Source organism: Salvia splendens, chromosome 21 (assembly GCF_004379255.2).
Source record: "Salvia splendens isolate huo1 chromosome 21, SspV2, whole genome shotgun sequence".
NCBI classification, from domain to species: Eukaryota; Viridiplantae; Streptophyta; class Magnoliopsida; order Lamiales; family Lamiaceae; genus Salvia; species Salvia splendens.
This window is the reverse complement of record NC_056052.1, coordinates 1685149-1706072: the sequence shown is the minus strand read 5'-3', so window position 1 is coordinate 1706072 and position 20924 is coordinate 1685149. Positions and strand designations below refer to the sequence as shown.

The 20924-nt window shown below is 41.7% G+C and overlaps 2 protein-coding genes and 2 long non-coding RNA genes across 4 annotated transcripts; 1 reads left to right on the top strand and 3 right to left on the bottom strand.

Annotated features, from left to right (window-relative positions):
* Nucleotides 1–736: 736 nt before the first annotated feature.
* LOC121785274 (mitogen-activated protein kinase HOG1-like) lies at nucleotides 737–1720 on the top strand. Its single transcript, XM_042183661.1, has 2 exons — nucleotides 737–835; nucleotides 1250–1720. The coding sequence occupies exons 1-2, from the start codon at nucleotides 737–739 to the stop codon at nucleotides 1718–1720; spliced, it is 570 nt and encodes a 189-aa protein (XP_042039595.1).
* Nucleotides 1721–3243: 1523 nt separating this feature from the next.
* On the bottom strand, nucleotides 3244–4518 carry LOC121785273. The gene is made up of 2 exons (XM_042183660.1): nucleotides 4450–4518; nucleotides 3244–4311 (listed from the first exon to the last, which is right to left on the bottom strand). Exons 1-2 carry the CDS (start codon nucleotides 4516–4518, stop codon nucleotides 3244–3246), a joined length of 1137 nt encoding a protein of 378 aa, XP_042039594.1.
* An 893-nt stretch (nucleotides 4519–5411) lies between these two features.
* LOC121784018 lies at nucleotides 5412–7427 on the bottom strand. The gene is made up of 3 exons (XR_006046692.1): nucleotides 7063–7427; nucleotides 6131–6195; nucleotides 5412–5658 (listed from the first exon to the last, which is right to left on the bottom strand). It is a non-coding gene; the product is annotated as an uncharacterized LOC121784018 (long non-coding RNA).
* A 7480-nt stretch (nucleotides 7428–14907) lies between these two features.
* Nucleotides 14908–16861, bottom strand: LOC121784017. Its single transcript, XR_006046691.1, has 3 exons — nucleotides 16555–16861; nucleotides 15622–15686; nucleotides 14908–15149 (listed from the first exon to the last, which is right to left on the bottom strand). It is a non-coding gene; the product is annotated as an uncharacterized LOC121784017 (long non-coding RNA).
* Nucleotides 16862–20924: the final 4063 nt, after the last annotated feature.

Sequence of the window (20924 nt, the reverse complement as noted above, 5' to 3'; positions counted from 1 at the left end):
GTTGTGTAACTGTTGGAATGCAAGACACACAGCAGTCACCACGCCCATGTTTACTCAAGAATGACTGGTGCATGGAAGGAGTTGGCTGGAGACGCCCGCGTCGTCCTTGACAATATGGAATTATACCCGGATGTTAGAGTCCACTATAAGGCGGACACCCCAATAGCCCCGCCCCAGTTTTTGTCCACAGCCCCAAAATTATTGTCCACAGCCCCAAAAATTTGTTTCCACCACTATGATGGACACTTCCAATAGCCCTCAAATTTTATAATCAATTTTCATTTTAAAATATATTCAGTTTCAATCAGGTAAAATTAAAATTATCGCAATGTAAATAATTAGAAAACGAGGTAATAAGGACTGAATATTCGTTGTATTGAAAATTGTAAAATTATACAACGAATATTTAAAATAAAATACAAATAAAAACTCCGCCACCGTCTACTCGGTGTCGGAGTCTTCTTCTTCTTCTCCTCCTCCTCCTCCTCCTCCTCCTCCTTCTTCTTCTTCTCCTCCTCCTCCTCCTCCTCCTCCTCCCTCGCTGCTGCCGGCCGCGGTTGCCCCAGGAGCATCATCATCCAACCCTAGACGACGCTCAATCCGAATGATGAGCTTTTGGTATATATTCCTGATGTACGGGTCATCGGTGGCTAGGTATTTGCTGCAGACGTTCTGCAGTTGTTGCATCAACTGCACATCGAGGTTCTCCCTCAAGACCTCGTGGGGACCAGGAACCATGGGCTGTGCGAATGGGGAGGGCTGCGGGATGCGCGATCCAGACGCGGCCGACGATGGGCGGGAGGCACTTCTAGCCCCTCTGGCGCTGCGGATAGAGGCATGTTGTCCCCGGGGCCGTCTTCGCCTAGTGTGTGTAGCGGCAGTCTCTTCGACTTTCTCGTCGTTCTGCTCGAACGAATGCGAGCCGCTTCCGCTACTGTAGTCCCTGGCAAGGTTGTGTCTTGTATGCTTCGGCCCAGGAGCTCCAGTGACCTCTTGCACGCAGATGTCCTTGAATTTTGGACAATCCGCGAGGACTAGATACTCCTCCCACATTGTAAACTTCGGACCTCCTCAGCGACTCCGCCTTGATGGAGATGGAAGTCTTCCAGTCCCTCCCGCGCCTCGTGGTGGAGTATGTAGAATCGGACCTCAAGAAAGCGCGGGAGAAATTGGATAATCCCTTCCGCCAAAATTAATCAAAACCCTAATTTTTGAAATACTAAACGGCTTCGTTTTTCTCCACGACCAGGGCTTTGTGCACAGGGATCTCAAGCCGGCCAACATCCTATTCGGGGGAAAGAATAGGGTTAAGATATGCGATTTTGGCCACTCGGCCCAGCTTGAGTCCCTGTGGGGAGGTGGGGTCGGGACGATGTTTTACAAGGCTCCGGAGATTCTTGATGATTCAGACACGTATACGAGTGCGGTGGATGTTTGGTCCGTGGGATGCATGATGGCGGAGTTTGTGTTGGATAAGCCCCTTTTTCGCGGGCGGTCGGATGGTCAACAACTTAAGTGCATACGTAGGTTGGTCTGTGGCCAGACAAACCTAGTACGGATGTACATCATGTCTAAGTCTGCCTCGTTATTAGGCACGACGAGGCTCAGTGAATCGGGATTGGATCTGCTCGAGAAGCTTTTGGCGTTCGATCCGTCGGATAGGATATCAGCCAGAGACGCTCTCAATCACCCATGGTTAGAGAAGGAGTTTGAAGATTGAAGATATTTTGCATGTTTTCTCTACTTACAATGTGTGGAGATATTATTGAACTATTAATCAATATATACTACAGGTTTAGAATTACTCTTCATCAGTGACATTGTGCTCTTTTGTTTTATTTATCCTGCTTATTAGTATCATTAAAAAAATAAGTATTTAAATCAAGAAATTTGGTCAAAATTGATAACAAACAACTTGGAAACAAATTAAAAATCAGAATGTTTCAGTTTTTCTCAACTATTAAGTCAAGATATTAAAAAAAACAATTTAGTAATTAATATTATAGTACTGTTAATTAAAGATAAGAGTTTGGATAATTAAGTTATGGTTGTATTGGGCTATATTATTGGTAAAAATAAGAAGGGGCCCACTACTTCTAGCCCAACAAAGAGAAATAAATAATGGTTACTAAACCGTAAGAGTAGGGGTGTATCGGTACGGTATAGAACGTCATATCGTATACCGTATCGAAAACTGCGGTATGATAATATATCATACTTAATGGTTGACACGTGAGACATGTTTAATGAACTCTTTTCCTCTAGAAATCCACTGTTTTGCAGCTAATGAATTGAACTTTCAATACCTTGTTTATTACTCCCTCCGTCCCCGAATAAGAGTCGCTAATTTCCATTTTGGGCCGTCCCCCATTAAGAGTCACTCTTCATTTTTACCATAAATGGTAGTAGGCCCCACATTCCACTAACTCACTCCACTCACATTTTATTATAAAACCAATATAAAAATGTGGGTCCCACATTCCACTAACTTTTTCAACCAACTTTTCTCTACATTTCTTAAAACTCGTGCCCGGTCAAAGAGCGACTCCTATTAGGGGACGGAGGGAGTAGTAATTTTCTATGTAAAGTAGGATATGTTGGGAAATTACAGGTGAATTAGAGGTCGTTTGCTAAGTTTGGAAAATCTCCAAACACAGTTGATAAAAACTGCCTCGTTTTGAGGGATAATGGGAAAACGGTCGTATCTTCCAAGCCGCTTGGAATTTTTGAATGAACTTTTATTTAAATGAAACTAGACATCAGTGGCTTTCTGATGATATAAGAAACACCTCCTAACTCTTTCGGACCAGTGTGAAACGATTCCAAAATCTTCTGTTGTGAAAAGAGGATATCTATGAGATTTGCCCAAATTTTCCATTTTGAGTCTAAAGCTTTCAAGCTTTTCCTCAAGCGATGCTATGCTTGTTTTAACCCACATTGTGAGCTTTTAAATGTGTAATAAGAATGGTTTGATATCCTTAGCATGTCCACATTCCTAGTAGTAATCTATAATGCTACATGAGTCATATATTGATGTGTAATGTTGTTTTGTTCTTGGTGAGTTGATAACTCCATAATGTGTTACCTCGTGGTATTTTCTTTGTTGTTTTGCATTTTTGTGTAAATATTGGGTTTTGATAGTATGGTGCAAGGTAATTACCATATCATATATGATTGGCAATTCCAATAAGGTTGCTATTGCATAATTCTGAAGTTAGACAATTTTGAACGTATGAAAACATCTCAATCCAAGACAACCAGTTTCTGATATTTTTCTCCAGCAATTGCAGCATCCATCACCTCCACTGGATCTATTATTCTTCCCTTTTCTAGAAATATTTTCATCAAATTCTTCGAGTATCCGCTCACTAGCGCCACCCCTTTCTGGTTCCCCGCCACAGGCGTCGCCATCGAATCCCTCAAATTCCAAAACACAATCTCCGGCACACATTCTCCGTATCCCTTCTCCTTAAACTTCCTCACTATAGCCTCATAGTCCGTCTCCCATGGATTCGATGATGCCTGATCGAATTCCATATCACTGAACACAAACAACCTCTTTATCATCTCCTCCGCCTTCAGCTTCCCTTTCACCGCCACTTCAAGTATCACATCAAACACCTTCTGGAAATCAGTGTTCATTCCCCATTCCATACGTTCAACAAACTCTGACTTCGATTTCAAGCTCTCCCCTTCCACTTTTTGAAGCTTTGGATTTCTGCTGAAAGTGATGAGCTTCCCCTTCCATGGCTCCTCGCTCAATTCCGATACCAAAATCCCTAGCGCCACCGATACCTTCATCGGAATCCCTTCCATACTCCCTGAAACATCACTGATTGCTAGGCAATTGCTCAATTTCCCGATCTTCGCCATGTCATCCACCATTCTCCTCCACTGCAGCTCCGCCACTTCGCCTTCGTCTCCATCATTCAACGATTCAATTATCTCATGAGGAAGCAATGCGCCGGCGGCTATAGTGGCTTCGCCGGACTTCACTTTCTGGAGATACTCTTTAAACCTTTTTTCGTCATGGTTGTAGAATTGAGTCTTGTATGTTTTCATCGCGACGGAAGCGACTCTGTTGTAAGGCAGAGATCCCCAATCGTTGGCGCCGATGTAAACCTCCGGCAGCTGCAACGCCTTCCGCAGCGGCACGAGCACTTCCTTCCTCAGCCGATCCCTCACTCGATACGCGTAATGCGCCTCTTCCACCCCTTCATACTCTGGAAACTCCGCCACCGGAAACACCTTCTTCGCAATGGTTTCACACAGCAGCGTGATTCTGTCGAACGACGAATCGAGAGAGGGGCACTATTTCGCGGCGAGGCTGATTTTGTTCAATTCCCCCAATTTCAACATCTCCATATCTGATCTCAGCAGCTGCGCGAAGAGATCGGAAATGCAATTGTGCAGGAACCGGAAATCGGCGTCGTTATTGAATCTCTCCACCACTCTCCTCGCTCTCTCAATCCTCCTCTCTTCAGGCGTCGAATTCTTCCCACCGCGAAACTCCGCCATTGCTTTAAAGGCCTCCTTTCTTCTTCTCTTCTTCTCCTCATTTCTTCTTTTCTTCCCGATTCTTCTTTTCTTCCCCCTGCCGTTAAGCATATAAATTTGCCAATAAATTCCAATCCGTTTGGCCGATTTTCGCGACTCGGCTCCTTCAAGGATACGGAAGAGGATCTCGAGCAAATCCTTGAAATAGCCGAAGTCAGCGAAAGCGGCCACGTTGCCGGCTAGGGTTTTGGGGTGGTGCTGGTGCAGCCACAGCGCGGTGGTGTAGAAGCCCTCTCTGTCAGATTTGCCGGTGCCTCTGACTTTGCGGAGATTGCAGATGAGTTTGAGAGCCTTGAGCGGATCATGATCCCACGCGAGCTTCAGGCGATCGGCAACTTCTCCGGGCGGCGTTGTTGGCAAACTTGGAAATCACCATCAACAAGCCATGGTCATCGAGCTGAAGGATGTTGACATGGATGCAAATCCTGGGCAAATAATCAAGACAGTGAGTGAGCTTGCCTTGGATGACAAGATGCCTACACGGCGCTCCACGTCGCACAATGTGGTTCCTATGCTGAGCTGGAAGGATGTGCTCCTGAGAGGAAAGCAAGGACCGGGCAACATGTTGACAACACGTGAAAGTGTGGCCGGATGAAGACAAGTTTGTTATTGTGTCTTGTCTCTTTGTTTGAGCTGTCATATTGTTGCAGCTAGGGATTAGTAGACTAGTTCTAGATCCTTCCCTAGATGAATATAAATAGCCTCTGTAATTGTCACGACCGCCCCTTAGGGTTAATAAAAGCGGGCGATCGCGACTTAAAGGGGTTTAGATGAACGGCATAGAAGACTAGGGTTTTCAATAAAATTTGACTAAAAACTAAGTCTAATAAATAATGCGACCAAGAGTATTAGGGTTTAATGAATAAAGACTAGGGTTTAGCATTTATTCAAAAAGTGTAACGAGTTTCAAACATCCCATCATAAAATAGTTTCAGAATTTAAATGAAAAGTATTCTAAGAAAAATATCACAGCGGAAGCATCCAAGAGAAGAGTGACGTCATGTGTGAAGACACAACGACACTCGGAATTTCAAAACCAAAACAACCACAGTTCATTATTAGTTCCTGCTCAACACCGCCAACCGCCCGTCGCCGCTCAACCTACATATAGGGAAAACATATGCAGGGCTGAGTACTATGAAATAATACTCAGTGGCTCATGCCGAAAACATTGTAAATACAGTTTATGATATCATGCCGTACGTAAGTAACCGTCGGGGTTTTTCTTTAGAAAGGCCCGAGGCACTCAAAATCATTTTTCCATTTCAAACATCGACTGATCAGTCATTTTTCCCATAGACGTTAACCATATCTGCCAATACATGACAAGGAATGCGGCCGCAAACCAGGTCACTAGACCGGCCAGCCCGTACGCTAGCACACAGTCTACCATAGGTGTACACTAATCCAAGTAGGGTTTGCTGCCCTACGGGGACCCGAATTCGATTTATAAATAGTGGCAAAAACCACATCAGATAGGCACGTAAAAACCAAAACAAGGCATGAAGTCACATTTATTCTCATTGATAAAACATTAGGACATGGTCCTTATTTAAAAAGGAAGAGAGCCCACCTCGATCCTTTAGTTTTCAAGTTTCGCTTTTCCTTTGGTATCACGCGTCTCGCACAAAATTTCACCTTTGGATAATGTGTCCCGATTAGTCACTAACATGGACTAAAATCATGCATGTCCTAGATCACTCCCCTTTCCCAATCAACAATAGGAATCACATCATATCACCCATCTTTGCATATCACATCACCTCATCACATATGTAAACTCATGTATGTCATTCAAGCATACAAATATAGTTGTTTAACCAAAGTAGAGATCTGGCAGCCCTGCGCAACTTTTTTGTAAAAATTATTTAAAAATCATCCGACCTCCGATGGGGCTAAAACTTTATGACAAGGCAGTAGACTCATCAAATAACATTCAGTTTAAATTTCATGTCAAAATACCACTTTTAAGTCGGGCAAACCAAAGGCGTAACCTACTGGTCGAGAAAACACGTTTTTGGCAGAATCGCGCAGTCAACTTTAAAAATTCACCATAAATTCATCGTTTAGCCAAATGGGTCGAAATTTACACACAATATAGAAGACATCACGAAGTTTACACAGGAAGAAGAATCGGTCAAATCGGAGTTCGTTTGGTTGGTCAAAAATACATCAGAACACACTGTTCGGAAATCACAGATTTTCATACTGATAGCAATTCGAATTAGGGTTTATCCCTACTCATTCAAAATCAATCTTTTCATGGTTTTGATATACAATCATGCTCAAAAGAGTCCTTAAACACATATTTTCATGAAATCGCACATCAATCACCGAGGATTCAATAAATCAACAAGTAATTGCAATCAAAACGCACTCACACATATGATTTCACATTCCCACCGATTAAACCCTTAGATCTTCATTCCCTACACTCTCTACATGCATGAGGGAGTCAAAGAAAGTCTAGATGGAGAGGATTGAAGAATATGGGTTTGAATTTACCTTTTCTTGGATGAAATAATCGGTAGGAAGCAATTAAAACCTTGGTTCTTCAACAATCTCTTGGAAAATTGATAGGATCTTGAGTGAAATGGATAACAAGTGGGAGAAGAGATGAAAAAGGGGGTGGGGCGTGTGGTTTGAAGAAGTGGGCGTGTGATTTGTGTGTTAGGTTTAGGGGTTGATCCTTTGTTTATAGGATTAAGAAATATCCCACAATTAATTGAAGATTTGGGAGAATAATTGAAATAAATGATTGAGATATTTGGGAAGATTTTGGGGGAGGAAATGGCGTGTCATTGATGGAGAAATAAGGAGGATATTTTGTAAATCATGGCTATTTAATTAGCCATTGATTTAATTTAGTATTTTCACGGAGCAGAATAAAATAATACGGAGCAAGAAAATCAATAAAAGCCCTCCCAAATAATATGAAAATAAGCGTGTTATTCAATTCCTCCCACAAGGAATAATTTCCAAATATTGATAAATAAAGTAGGGAAAGATTTGCTAGGATATTCCAATTAAAACATGGAAGGAAATAATTGAGGGATCAAAATAATTAGTGAATAATTTCTTCTTCCACAAGCTAGGAGATTTCGAAATCTCCCTAATCAAAACAATAGGGGCCGATTTTATCAAGAAATAAATAAGATAATTAGGCTTTAGGATTTAATTTGGATAATTATCCCAAAACAAATAATTAAATCCAAGAAAAATAAATTCCTCTCCAAATAATAATAGTGGTCGAAAATTCCCTTCATAAAAGGGCAAGGTAATTATTTATGATCCTAATTAAATCTCACTCCCCGAAATAATATAATTCACCATGATATATTTCATTCCACATTAATTAATTTAAGCCACTTCATAAAATCAACGAATTTGACTCGATCAAATCAAAATTAGGTCACCATTTCAATCACATAATAAATCCGTCATTTAATTCGGCAATCAAAGCAATAAGTACAACATCTTAGGGTTCGAAAAATTAGGGTTCGAAAAGTGGGGCGTTACATCCTACCACTCTTAAAAGAAATTTCGTCCCGAAATTTGGTACTCTCATGGGAAGAGTTCTGGGTATAACTCCATCATCTTGACCTCAAGCTCCCATGTGGCTTCTTCGTGCCCGTGGTTTCTCCACTGCACTTTCACGTAGGCAACTTGCTTATTTCTCACGTTCTGGACTTTTCGGTCTAAAATCGTTTGGGGTCTCTCCTCATAGCTCAGGTCCGAATTCAACGCGACCTCCTCGTAGTGAATCACGTGCTTTGGGTCGAACACGTATTTACGTAACTGTGACACATGAAAGACATTGTGCACGTTCCCAAGGTTCGGAGGTAGCGCCAAGCGATATGCAACAGGACCCACTCCTTCAAGGATTTCATACGGTCCAATAAATCGCGGTTTCAATTTTCCCTTGACGCCGAAACGTGTTATCCCTTTCGACGGGGATACTTTGAGGAAGACTTTGTCTCCAGCTTGAAATTGCAAGTCGGTTCGCCGTGCATCCGCGTATGACTTCTGTCTGTCTTGAGCTTCTTTTATCCTTTCACGAATTTGTCGAACGATTGCAACCATTTCTTCGACTGCGTCGGGCCCGAGTACCCTTCTCTCGCCAACTTCGTCCCAGTAGAGCGGGGATCTACACTTTCTCCCGTACAAGGCTTCGTACGGCGCCATGTTTATCGTTGCCTGGAAGCTGTTGTTGTAGGCGAATTCGATCAAGGGGAGTGCGGACTCCCAACTTCCTCCTCGGTCTAACACTACGGCTCTCAACATATCCTCGAGGGTTTGGATCGTCCTCTCGGATTGTCCGTCCGTCTGCGGGTGAAACGCCGTGCTAAAATTCAAACGAGTCCCTAGCTCCCGTTGTAGGCTGATCCAAAATCTTGAAGTGAACTTCGGGTCACGATCAGACGTGATCGTCACTGGGACTCCATGCAGTCGCACTATTTCCCTTATATAAATTTGAGCTAGCTTATTTGATCCATAGGTTATGGGAATCGGTATGAAGTGCGCACTCTTGGTGAGTCGGTCTATAACTACCCAGATGGCAGTATTCCCTCTTTGCGTCTTTGGCAATGCTGTCACAAAATCCATGGCGATATGCTCCCATTTCCACTCGGGAATTTCTAGTGGTTGCAACTTTCCGTACGGTCGTTGATGTAGAGCCTTCACCTGTTGGCAGGCTAAGCAGCGCTCCACAAATGCCGCTATATCCCTCTTCATACCATTCCACCAAAAGGTCTTCTTCAAGTCTTGATACATCTTCGTACTCCCTGGGTGGGCGGTGTAAGGAGTCTCATGTGCTTCACTCATGATTTCGTTTTTGAGTCCTTCGTCACTCGGTATGCAGAGTCTCCCTTCGAATGTGAGAGCATTGTCGGATTCCTCACGGAAATTCCCAGATTCGCCAGTTCTTACTTCGACTCGAATTTCTTCCAATTTCGCGTCCATGCGCTGGGCTTCAACAATTCTTGTTCTTAGATCAGGTGTAACCATCAAGGTGGCAATTCGACCCTTCACTGTTTCGGGTGCCCTTACCACTTCCAAACGCATCTTGCTAAATTCGCGTATCAAGCTTTCTTCTTTGGTGAGAAAAGCAGCCAGTTGGGAATGACTCTTCCGGCTCAAGGCATCTGCCACTACATTTGCCTTGCCGGGGTGGTAGTTGATGCCACAATGATAGTCCTTTACCAATTCGAGCCATCTTCGTTGTCGCATGTTCAAATCCTTTTGCTCGAAGAAATATTTCAGGCTCTTGTGGTCCGTAAAGATCTCACACCGAACTCCGTAGAGATGATGTCTCCAAATCTTTAAGGCATGTACCACCGCTGCCAGTTCCAAATCGTGGGTTGGATAGTTCAACTCGTGTGGCCTCAATTGCCGGGATGCGTAAGCAATCACCTTGTTGTTTTGCATCAACACACATCCAAGTCCCACCTTCGAAGCGTCCGTGTATACCACGTAGCTCATTCCAGGCTCTGGCACGGCTAAGATTGGTGCGGTGGTCAGTTTATCCTTCAAAAGTTGAAAACTTGCCTCACACTCCGGGGTCCAATTGACTTTTACCCCCTTCTTGAGTTGTTGGGTCATTGGTCTCGCTATCTTGGAAAATCCCTCTATAAATCTTCGGTAGTATCCTGCCAAACCCAGGAAGCTTCGAATCTCGTTTGGTGTCGAAGGTGCCTTCCATTGTTGTACCGCCTCAACCTTGGCGGGATCCACTCGGATTCCTTCTGCCGACACAATGTGACCTAGAAAGTTGACTTCTTTCAGCCAAAACTCACACTTGCTGAATTTGGCGTATAGCTTCTCGGTCCTCAACGTCTCCAAGGTAATTCGCAGATGCTCCTCGTGCTCTTTCTCATCCTTCGAGTAAACAAGTACGTCATCTATGAAGACCAAGACGAATTTATCCAAGTATGGGTGGAATACTCGGTTCATCAAATCCATGAATACTGCGGGTGCATTTGTCAATCCGAACGGCATTACAACAAACTCATAGTGACCATATCTTGTGCGAAAAGCGGTCTTTGGTATGTCCTCCCTTCGGACTCTCAATTGATGGTATCCGGACCTTAGGTCCATCTTTGAGAACACACCGGCTCCTCGGAGTTGATCGAATAGGTCATCTATTCTCGGCAGTGGGTACTTGTTTTTTTTAGGGTCATTTTGTTCAACTCCCTATAGTCGATACACATCCTCATCGACCCATCCTTCTTCTTGACAAAGAGCACCGGAGTGCCCCACGGTGAGACACTGGGTCTAATGAAACCCAGGTCCATAAGCTCTTGAAGTTGTATCTTGAGTTCCTCTAACTCTTTAGGCGCCATTCGGTATGGTGCCTTGGACACGGGTGCCGACCCTGGCTCTAGGTCGATTGTGAACTCCAATTGTCGATCTGGCGGTGGTCCAGGCAAAGCTTCGGGGAAGACGTCTGGAAACTCTCGTACAACGGCAACATCTTCCACTTTCATTTCTCCTTTCTCCTCTCCTTGTAGATAGACAAGATAAGCAGGACGCCCTTTTCTCACCATCGCACTAGCTTGAAGAGCGGAGATGATAGACGTTCGCCGGTTCATCGAGATTCCATAGTATATGGTGGGTTCCTTCCCCGGGGCTTGCAGAGATATTTGTCTCTCCTTGCAACGAATAGTAGCAAAATTCGTAGCTGACCAATCCATTCCCAAAATTATGTCAATATCCCCCATTGCCATGACTTGTAGGTTGTGAGCGATTAACTTAAGTCCTCCCATAACAATTTCTACGTTCGAGCATGTTCGAGAAACCTCTATTACCCCTCCCACTGGTGAGGACACCATCATCTTATGTTCAGATTTGTAAGCAGGTAAACTTAAGGTGTCCACACACAATTCAGATATGAATGAATGTGATGCGCCCGTATCAAACAATACAACAATGGGTGTGTCGAGGATTTTGCCCATACCTGTCAGGTTTCCCTTCTCGTGACTCCCATGTTCAGTCTTGGGTTGTTTCTGACTCAAGGCATATGCTCTAGCCTGAGAAGGGAGTCTTGGGCGGTAAGGTTGTTGTTGTCGCGTAGGTTGATCGCGATTTCCCCTTGATTCAATTTGCAGTGCCCTTGGCTGCTGGCGGGATCCTTGAGTGTTCTGCCTCGACCCCATTCCCACATTCTTGCTCGGACACTCTCTAGAGAAGTGGCCATTTCCCCCACAGTTAAAGCACTTGGTGGTGTTCTGAATTCTACACTCTCCAAAATGGTACTTGGAGCACACATTGCATTGGGGTGGCTTGGGCCGGAAGTCGCCTCTCTGGTTGGATGAGTTTTGCCCTCCACCATACTGTGGTCGGTTCTGGATGGGCTGGTACCTCTTGTTGTCATATGGGGTCCGATTCCCCTCCCACTTCCTCTTCTCTCGAGAGTGGTGTGGTGGAGGTAGTGCCAAAGTAGTGTTTTCCTTCATCCTCTCCTTGGGCATAGCTGCCTCAATATCTAGCGCAAGGGCTAACGCTTCCGCGTAGGAGAGTCTCCCACGACTAGCCAACGACATCCTTATCTCATGCCTTAGTCCCTCACGGAACTTTTCAGCCAGCTTCTCGTCAGTATCGACTTGGTCAGGTGCGTACCGGGTCATGTTGTTGAGCGCACGGTCATATTCGGTCACAGTCATGCGCCCTTGGGTCAAATTGTAGAATTCAGATGCCTTTGCCTTCCGGTAGCTCTTGGGCACGTACTTATTATATATTTCTGTCTTGAAGCCTTCCCAAGTCATCCCCGCTGCTTGATCTCGGGGCATTGTCTTCATCCTGGTATCCCACCAGAAGTCAGCAGACTCGGTTAGTTGGTAGGTCACACAACTCAACCGTTCCCTATCATTGCACCCTAAGATTGCAAAAATGCGCTCCAATGCGCGTATCCATGATTCAGCCTGGGCCGGTTCTCCCATTCCATCAAAGACGGGAGGTTTTTGCTCTAGAAAAAGCTTCACAGTTTCACGGTCAACCGGAGGTGGAGGAGGCGGTGGTGGAGGGATGGGTTGTGTCACACTCTCTTCCATCGTCTGAGGGGTAGGTTCGGGATTGTTACGTCTTATGTTGCGTCTTGGCGGCATTCTGATTCAGTACCACACGAGTTACTATCGCATTTATTCAAAATCCAAGAATAGTCATGTGGCATAGTTGAAAAGTGGAGATCAAGGGGCAATTGCATCATAAAGAGCTTTTGCAAAGGTATCAAATACAATTGCACAGAATGATAACAAGAGAGCAATTGCAAAATAGCATAGCAGGAGGTGATTGTAGAAGAAGGCGATTGCTCAACAGGGTAGAAAAAGGTAATTGTTTAATAATGTAACAAAAGACAATTGTACAATAGAATAGCAAAACATAAGGGCACAATTGGGATAGAAAAAGGCAGTTGCACAACAGAATAATACAATTGCATAATAAGACGGCAAAAGGCAATTGTACAATGGAGTGGTCAAAAGATAGTTGCGCAATAGTACATCAAAGGTAATTGTGCAATATGATAGAAAATGACAATTACAATATAGTATAGCAAGAGGCCATTGCGTCATAGGCTAGCAAAAGATAATCGCACAAAAGATAATAAGGGATGGTACCAAATCATTACACAATAGGATAGCAAAAGACAAGAATTTCCCATAGAAATATGAAAAGTTGCCTCGAAGAGGTCTTAGTTCCATTATAACGAAAACAAAGGACAAAACGATGTCAAGGTCAAGCAAAAACGGTAAAGTATCCAAAACATGGGAAATCGTAGTAAAATATTATAGAATTATTATGTTTAATCCCTTCCATCCTCATCTTCCTTCTCCTCGGTCTCTCCAACGCTCTCTCTAATTGGGTCCTCCTCCTCTACGGGATCCTCTTCCTCGGGATCCTCTTCCTCACTTTCCTCCTCGACACCCGCAGGTGGAGGGGTCATCCCAAACCTCCCATTGACCTCTCTGTTGCTTCTTTGAGGGGCTGCGACACGCATCCCGAGTCTCCTTCTCTTAGGAACACGGGAGACGCGTGGCTCCTCGTCGCATCGATACTTCCGCATGCGGGCTGTACCCGGCGGATAGATATGTGGAGGTGGATCACGTGGCGGTCCATCAAATGCCGCTGTCATGGCCGGAAGCAGCACCTTTATAAGGCCAACCAAATCCCCTCGCGCGGTGTAATCGAGCGGGCTATACCATATGAAAAACTGAGACGCCTGAGCGGTCCACTCGCTCCAAGGAGATGGTAGAGTGTGGATGAGCTTTTGGATCCCCTCGTGATGGGTAGCTCCCCCATATGCATAGGCGTTCATCCATTTACTGTAAAACTCGGTGACGTAGGTCATGAGGAAGAGCTCCCCGTCCCACTCGTAATCTCGGTAGCGCTCAACCGGGTGGTCCCTTTCGCTGGAGTAGCGATTACGCATCAGAGCATAATACCGTTGGGCCATAAAAACTCAGCATCAGCACAAGGATCGAAAGAAATAACGGTGTATGAGGTTTCGAATGATGCTGAGAATATGATGGGTGCGTATATATAAATCTCCAATGATGGAGGTGTGCGGGTAGTATCATATCAAGAATGAATGGAATTTCATTTCCGAAAAAAGGTTCGTGCGTTTTCGCATTTCGTTAAGTCGCGATATATATCCCCACGCGTCGCTTGCCTTGCGTTAGGCTTTTCCTGCCTCCACGTTCGACACTATCTCAAAATTCTTCATTCATACATGATTTACAATTATGTATAGCAGCATGCTCAAGTTCTTTCACATATTGCCTCATAAAGCAATTGAATAATCACAATCATATAACTTCATTCATCCAACGTATATAGAGTTATCACATATTTGCCAATTTTTCCTTATCAAGTAAAATACAAGTTCATCGCATAACGACATTCATCATCTTGGGCATAAGCGCAAATATCAATTCCATATCCATGCATTTTCATCCATTCATATTCCAAGCAAAAATTTCGAAAATATCATATCAACTTTGTTCCCCATCGAAAATTTCAACTTCGGTTAATCAAATCCAAAACTCACAAAAGTATTTTTACCTCTTTTTTTTTGTGGTTGGGCGGAGACGAGTTGTGGTGTTGAGCTATCGATGTTTATCAATTTATCAAATTACACATGCATAGATTTTGACTCAAACAAGACTCTTGGGTCCAGAGCAGAAAGAACTGAGGCTCTGATACCAAACTGTCACGACCGCCCCTTAGGGTTAATAAAAGCGGGCGATCGCGACTTAAAGGGGTTTAGATGAACGGCATAGAAGACTAGGGTTTTCAATAAAATTTGACTAAAAACTAAGTCTAATAAATAATGCGACCAAGAGTATTAGGGTTTAATGAATAAAGACTATGGTTTAGCATTTATTCAAAAAGTGTAACGAGTTTCAAACATCCCATCATAAAATAGTTTCAGAATTTAAATGAAAAGTATTCTAAGAAAAATATCACAGCGGAAGCATCCAAGAGAAGAGTGACGTCATGTGTGAAGACACAACGACACTCGGAATTTCAAAACCAAAACAACCACAGTTCATTATTAGTTCCTGCTCAACACCGCCAACCGCCCGTCGCCGCTCAACCTACATATAGGGAAAACATATGCAGGGCTGAGTACTATGAAATAATACTCAGTGGCTCATGCCGAAAACATTGTAAATACAGTTTATGATATCATGCCGTACGTAAGTAACCGTCGGGGTTTTTCTTTAGAAAGGCCCGAGGCACTCAAAATCATTTTTCCATTTCAAACATCGACTGATCAGTCATTTTTCCCATAGACGTTAACCATATCTGCCAATACATGACAAGGAATGCGGCCGCAAACCAGGTCACTAGACCGGCCAGCCCGTACGCTAGCACACAGTCTACCATAGGTGTACACTAATCCAAGTAGGGTTTGCTGCCCTACGGGGACCCGAATTCGATTTATAAATAGTGGCAAAAACCACATCAGATAGGCACGTAAAAACCAAAACAAGGCATGAAGTCACATTTATTCTCATTGATAAAACATTAGGACATGGTCCTTATTTAAAAAGGAAGAGAGCCCACCTCGATCCTTTAGTTTTCAAGTTTCGCTTTTCCTTTGGTATCACGCGTCTCGCACAAAATTTCACCTTTGGATAATGTGTCCCCGATTAGTCACTAACATGGACTAAAATCATGCATGTCCTAGATCACTCCCCTTTCCCAATCAACAATAGGAATCACATCATATCACCCATCTTTGCATATCACATCACCTCATCACATATGTAAACTCATGTATGTCATTCAAGCATACAAATATAGTTGTTTAACCAAAGTAGAGATCTGGCAGCCCTGCGCAACTTTTTTGTAAAAATTATTTAAAAATCATCCGACCTCCGATGGGGCTAAAACTTTATGACAAGGCAGTAGACTCATCAAATAACATTCAGTTTAAATTTCATGTCAAAATACCACTTTTAAGTCGGGCAAACCAAAGGCGTAACCTACTGGTCGAGAAAACACGTTTTTGGCAGAATCGCGCAGTCAACTTTAAAAATTCACCATAAATTCATCGTTTAGCCAAATGGGTCGAAATTTACACACAATATAGAAGACATCACGAAGTTTACACAGGAAGAAGAATCGGTCAAATCGGAGTTCGTTTGGTTGGTCAAAAATACATCAGAACACACTGTTCGGAAATCACAGATTTTCATACTGATAGCAATTCGAATTAGGGTTTATCCCTACTCATTCAAAATCAATCTTTTCATGGTTTTGATATACAATCATGCTCAAAAGAGTCCTTAAACACATATTTTCATGAAATCGCACATCAATCACCGAGGATTCAATAAATCAACAAGTAATTGCAATCAAAACGCACTCACACATATGATTTCACATTCCCACCGATTAAACCCTTAGATCTTCATTCCCTACACTCTCTACATGCATGAGGGAGTCAAAGAAAGTCTAGATGGAGAGGATTGAAGAATATGGGTTTGAATTTACCTTTTCTTGGACGAAATAATCGGTAGGAAGCAATTAAAACCTTGGTTCTTCAACAATCTCTTGGAAAATTGATAGGATCTTGAGTGAAATGGATAACAAGTGGGAGAAGAGATGAAAAAGGGGGTGGGGCGTGTGGTTTGAAGAAGTGGGCGTGTGATTTGTGTGTTAGGTTTAGGGGTTGATCCTTTGTTTATAGGATTAAGAAATATCCCACAATTAATTGAAGATTTGGGAGAATAATTGAAATAAATGATTGAGATATTTGGGAAGATTTTGGGGGAGGAAATGGCGTGTCATTGATGGAGAAATAAGGAGGATATTTTGTAAATCATGGCTATTTAATTAGCCATTGATTTAATTTAGTATTTTCACGGAGCAGAATAAAATAATACGGAGCAAGAAAATCAATAAAAGCCCTCCCAAATAATATGAAAATAAGCGTGTTATTCAATTCCTCCCACAAGGAATAATTTCCAAATATTGATAAATAAAGTAGGGAAAGATTTGCTAGGATATTCCAATTAAAACATGGAAGGAAATAATTGAGGGATCAAAATAATTAGTGAATAATTTCTTCTTCCACAAGCTAGGAGATTTCGAAATCTCCCTAATCAAAACAATAGGGGCCGATTTTATCAAGAAATAAATAAGATAATTAGGCTTTAGGATTTAATTTGGATAATTATCCCAAAACAAATAATTAAATCCAAGAAAAATAAATTCCTCTCCAAATAATAATAGTGGTCGAAAATTCCCTTCATAAAAAGGCAAGGTAATTATTTATGATCCTAATTAAATCTCACTCCCCGAAATAATATAATTCACCATGATATATTTCATTCCACATTAATTAATTTAAGCCACTTCATAAAATCAACGAATTTGACTCGATCAAATCAAAATTAGGTCACCATTTCAATCACATAATAAATCCGTCATTTAATTCGGCAATCAAAGCAATAAGTACAACATCTTAGGGTTCGAAAAATTAGGGTTCGAAAAGTGGGGCGTTACAGTAATAGAGCATGAACCGATGAAAAATCTGAATACACAGTTTGAGCTCAAAAACAATGTCTTCTTTATATTTATTTATTGCTTCTTTACATGAAAGTTTCCTATTTCATCACGTGTCTGGCACGACGTGGAAGAAGAAATCCAAACATGGATTTCCCGACGTCAGAAGCGTCGGAGAGTTGTTTTCCGTCAAGCCTCTCAGCGTTGCTGTTTTGTTAAAATCTTTGACCATGAATGCATCTCCCGTGGCAGTAGGGGGGGCGGCGGCGGAGGTGAGTTTAGGTGGTTGTTGATGGATCTCCGGTGGTCCGACGAGGAGGGCGGCGGCCATGACTGGGGTTTTGAGAAAATGTATGTAGAAAATGTTGATAGAGTTTTTGAGAAAATGTGATATGTTTTGAAGCGAAATCGATTGGAATTTATAGCAGAAGATGGCCGTGGAGGCTAAGCATAATGAAAATAAAATTAAAACTTGGAAGCTACGCATAAATAAAACAATGTAATTAGATAAATCTTATTCGTGACATGCGAACGATTTAGTTCATAGTTATTGCACCGATATTTGATTTCAATAGTTCATAATTGAGATGTTCGGTTTGCAAGATTGTATCATGAATTAAATATGTATGGTATTGTGTTTGGTTAATGAGATTCAATTCAACAACTCAATCCTATATAGATAATTATGGGATAATTAAATAATGAAAATTATATCGTGCTATCTGGTTTTGTATAAGGTGAGTAGCTCCAACAAAACACCCGGTCGGGTGAAATGTAGAAAGCATTCGGAGTCCAGAAACTTCGCCCGGTCGGGCGATTTTGTGGTACGAAACGCCCGGTCGGGCGATTTCAGGAAATCAGGAGGAGTCCAGAGAGAACACCCGGTCGGGTGTTCTGACATCACCAAATCATCCGGTCGGGTGTTTTCCACGATGCATCCAGCAGCAGTTCGCCCGGTCGGGCGATTTTGTGGTACGAAACGCCCGGTCGGGCGATTTCAGGAAATCAGGAGGAGTCCAGAGAGAACACCCGGTCGGGTGTTCTGACATCACCAAATCATCCGGTCGGGTGTTTTCCACGATGCATTCAGCAGCAGTTCGCCCGGTCGGGCGATTCTATCTTCTAATTTCACCCGGTCGGGTGTTTTGGTGCTCCAACTGCTAATTAGCAGTTTACTCTCGGCAGTTTGAGGAATTAAATTAGGAAAAAGGAGGCGAGACAGAGGGAAACCAGAGGAGGAAGGAAGAAAAGAAGGAGAAGCTTGGTGGAGAGAATTTACGTGAGAAAGTTTAGAGAATTGGGGCTGAAGACTAAAATGCAAAGAAGAGAACTTCATTTATTCACCATCCTCAACTTCTCCGAAATTGATCCATGGTTTCATTCGACATTGTTGTTCCTAGTTTAATTACGATAGGCTAAGAACTCCATTGTTGCTCCAAACATGTTGTTAGACAAATACATTTCATGATTTATCCTATGTTCGTTTCTATTTCATACTTGTCTTTGCTACTTGTACATTGAATGAAATTATCCCCTAAGGTGCATCTCTTGTGATAGTTTTACTTTCTTATTTTGATGCCTCTTTAGCTTGAAATAATATGGACCAAAGTAGTATTGAATTATCATTTGAATTCGTTTAGATGACAAATTGATAATGAATGTTGAGCATATTTGAAACTGTTATATGAATCTAGCGCTTCCGTAGGGTTTTAGAATTGTGAAACTTGGTTTTATGAATATGTGTTTAGCTATTCCTTAACCATTGGTGTTTAGCATGTTTAGTGCCTTCGCCTTAGTTTGCTCTTGTGTGTCCCGTTTATCTTGAGATAGAATCGAATTATAAGATAAACCCTCTTGTTGTCTACAATTGTTTGGAGTAACAATTTCTTCTCTTCATTTGTCTTGCTCGTTTTATTCCTTTTAATTGTTTTAGCATAATATTGAAATCAAAATCTTCAAATCAAATTACCTCGTTAGTATGTGTTTTCTATGTTTTAGAGTTAAATAATATTTCCTTCCCTGTGGATCGACACCTTAAATTACTACACACGAAGCTGTAATCTTGCAGTGAAGTGGTAATATTTGAGTTAATTAATTGAACTTGAGTGCTATATGATCTTATTGTAATAAACCTAAAATTACACATCAATAAGCGCCCCCTGAGTTGGCTCGGAAAAGGGTAGCTTATGGGCACAAAATATCGTTTCGCGTAGTCAATGCTGATTAGACCCTTAACTGACCCGTACAACCAAACTCGGTCGTCATTGCTATCCCATAAATTTAACCCTAACTGCTTCAAGTGGTCGGAATCATACGACATTAATGACTTCATATTGTGTTGGACTCGAATCGAATTCCACCATTGGATAAAATTACTTCTAGACATACCGTGTTATCTAATTTGTTGTTGTTGAGAGTGTGCAGTTTTCGAAAAAACGAAGAATCGATAAAGTCACCCCAAAATTTGCGGACATCTCCGAGCCTCAAAAGAGATTGGATAGGCAAATGCAAGAGAATCTCCGTCAACACATCGTTGTTCATGGTGAAATAATAGAATTTTCCGAGAAAAGAATATAACTATCGATGGATATAAATAGATTTTGTTTAGCTCTGATTGTAAAGGGAATGAGTTTGCTATAGCGATGGACATCTCGTAAAATCCTGAATACGATAAGGAAACTAATGCAACTTTCTTTATAATTGTATATAGTGTTAGATTCGATATTCTTTTTTTCTAGTTTCAGGATTTTTACGAATTTATGTGCTTAATTTTATTTTTATTATTTTATTAAACACGAATCATAAATTTTATTTTCTCACTAATTTCACCTCCTAGTCCCCATGAACTTGATGTTAACCAAAAAAGTATGTATATATCTACCTAAAATTAAATACAATTATTTGAATTAAATGCGATATATAATGTGATCAACCAATTCTTATTCTTCGCCATAGATTTAAATTATTTAATTATATTCAATGGAAGTTGTCAATTAGTAGTAGCAATATAAGTAATAATAAGTTGCATACATTTCTAAAAAAAGTTGCATACATTTCTTTTAGTTTAATATCTCAAATATTTTGTTAATATTATTAATTCTTTAATTTAAAAAAAAGATTTATATTTTTTTCAAACTAATTAACTTTAAATAAATGAATAGTACTATAAAGAATTGATTTTTTATTTAGGAACCATGGAAATTAGACACGTGCAATAACTAGTCAGAAAGTACGATTATATACATGGAAATTCCATCTAAATACGCAACAAAATCAGAAGTAATAAGTACTTAATTAGAATTAAAGGTTAATGCGTAATCCCTACTCACGTATTCCTATCTGTTATGTTATGTGAC